The sequence below is a fragment of the Oryzias melastigma genome, linkage group LG19 (assembly GCF_002922805.2).
Source record: "Oryzias melastigma strain HK-1 linkage group LG19, ASM292280v2, whole genome shotgun sequence".
NCBI lineage: Eukaryota > Metazoa > Chordata > Actinopteri > Beloniformes > Adrianichthyidae > Oryzias > Oryzias melastigma.
Window position 1 is genome coordinate 20,222,723 of NC_050530.1, and position 2,363 is coordinate 20,225,085.

The 2,363-nt window shown below is 54.4% G+C and overlaps 1 protein-coding gene across 1 annotated transcript in view; it reads left to right on the plus strand.

The window, feature by feature from the left end:
* The first annotated feature begins 415 nt into the window (after window positions 1–415).
* The window catches only part of LOC112162325 (cytochrome P450 26A1), a 4,391-nt gene continuing 2,443 nt past the window's right edge, over window positions 416–2,363 (plus strand). Inside the window, exons 1-5 of the mRNA XM_024298116.1 lie at window positions 416–604; window positions 677–901; window positions 1,472–1,753; window positions 1,867–2,016; window positions 2,085–2,219. Of these exons, the coding sequence (XP_024153884.1) occupies window positions 416–604; window positions 677–901; window positions 1,472–1,753; window positions 1,867–2,016; window positions 2,085–2,219 (981 nt within the window). The remainder of the gene's footprint in view (window positions 605–676; window positions 902–1,471; window positions 1,754–1,866; window positions 2,017–2,084; window positions 2,220–2,363) is intronic.

Sequence of the window (2,363 nt, forward strand, 5' to 3'; positions counted from 1 at the left end):
CCCCGAAGGGCCTCGTTACCATTTAGTAAAAGACGCGCTGAAGGCGTTTTGCTTGTGAATGCAGGTCGTCGCCCTGCAGGCATTTCTGCTGATCCCGGAGCGGCGTTAGGCGGTAATGAGGCTGACAAAGGCGCCTCGCGTCTATTGTCTTCAGACGGAGTCCTGGAGACCTGCAGCGGGCCGTCTGCGTGCAACAGGAGGGTGAGATTAAAGATGCAACTTGGAACAAATTATGAGGCAAATCAGCCAATGCAGGCCAGAGGCGGGGCCAGCAACACCCCGCAATTAAGGCTGAACTCTCCGTGAACTAATTCATCTGAGGGAGGTGAGGGCCGCCCGCGCGCCCGCAGCCTATAAAGGCTGTGCGGGGCGCGCGCAGGGCTCCAGTTGTTGGAGAGGTTCACCTGCGCGCAGCATGGCCCTCAGCGCGCTGCTCGCCACGCTGCTCTGCACCGTGGTCCTGCCCGTCCTGCTCTTCCTGGTGGCGGTGAAGCTGTGGGAGGTTTACCTGACGCGGGGATCGGACCCGAGCTGCGGCAGCCCGCTGCCCCCCGGCTCCATGGGGCTGCCCTTCATCGGAGAGACGCTGCAGCTCCTCCTCCAGGTACAGCTGTCCGTCGGCGCGGGCTGAAGCCGTGTGTCTGTGGCGCGCTGACCGTCTGTCCCTGTCCCGCAGAGGAGGAAGTTCCTGCGCATGAAGCGGCAGAAGTACGGCTACATCTACCGCACGCACCTCTTCGGGAGCCCCACGGTGCGCGTCACCGGGGCTGAGAACGTCAGGCACATCCTGCTGGGGGAGCACAGGCTCGTGTCCGCGCAGTGGCCCGCCTCGGTGCGCACCATCCTGGGCTCGGACACGCTCTCCAACATGCACGGATCCCAGCACAGGACCAAGAAGAAGGTGAGTGTGTGGAAGTCGAGCTGCAGACTCAGGAATACGTCATTATTATTTTTAAGAAATTCAATCCTGATGACTTCAATCACTTCCATCAGTTTTCTGCACTTGAATCTCTGTAAACTACTGTCAGGCGAAACCATGAGGCTCCCATCCATTGAGGCTCTGGGGTTCAAGAAAAATATGGTTTTTAATTAAAAAAAAATGTTATAAAGTAAAGAAAACTAACTCAAACTTTAAGCTGTGTGACATAGTGTCTTTTATTTTGAAAGGAAGTCGTGTGAACTTCTGTCAAAAGTTACAAACTCTCATATTTAGCCAAAAAAAATTCTCTTTGTTTTTGTTTTATTTCTGCAACAAACAAACACAAAACAGTGAAATTATATTTATTATTAATGTAAAAAAAAAGTAATCTTATTTCTCTAAAATCCCACTGGGTTGTTGTAAGACATTGACCCGATTGGCTCTTTCAGCATTAAAGGTTGAAGACCTCTGGGCTAAACTATGAGTTTACATCCCTTAAACTCAGCTTCCTCCTCAGTGAGTGAACGCCCCTGTTCCTGGGACTGTTTTCAGGCCATCATGCGGGCGTTCTCCAGGGAGGCTCTGGAACTCTACATCCCCGTCATCCAGGAGGAGGTCCAGGCGGCGGTGCAGACGTGGCTGGCCAGGGAGGCCTGCGTGCTGGTGTACCCGGAGATGAAGCGGCTGATGTTCCGCATTGCCATGAGGATCCTGCTGGGGTTTGAGCCCGAACAGATCAGGACGGACGAGCAGCAGCTGGTGGAGGCCTTTGAAGAAATGATCAAGAACCTGTTCTCTCTCCCCATTGATGTGCCTTTCAGTGGACTGTACAGAGTAAGGAGACCATCTGCATCCTAAAATCACAATCTGTGCCGCCGGCTCCCAAAATGCTGGTATAATTCTGATGAACACTCTCCCTCCCTCCTGTCTCCCCCCTGTCCATGTAGGGTCTGCGAGCCAGGAACTTCATCCATTCCAAAATTGAGGAGAACATCAAGAATAAGGTGCAGGAGTCTGAAAAGGGCTCCAAGCACCGAGATGCCCTGCAGCAGCTGATCGACAGCAGCAGGAAGAGCGGCGAGCCCTTCAGGATGCAGGTAGAGACCGCCCCTCATCTGATCCAACCTACCAAAGCTGGAGCTGTAAGGCTGCCTCCTGTCTGCAGGGAATCAAAGAGTCTGCCACAGAGCTTCTGTTCGGAGGCCATGAAACCACGGCCAGCACCGCCACCTCTCTGGTCATGTTCCTCGGCCTGAACCCCGGAGCGGTGGACCGGCTGAGGCAGGAGCTGCGGGAGAAGGTGATGGTCAGGGCAGATAGTATGGATGGAGTGCAGAGGTTTCCAAACTACGGCCCGTGGGCCGGATCAGGCCCGCCTCCACATTTAGCCCCGCCCCCCACAGGTCACCGATAGAGAACCACATAGAACATGACTTTTTATTCC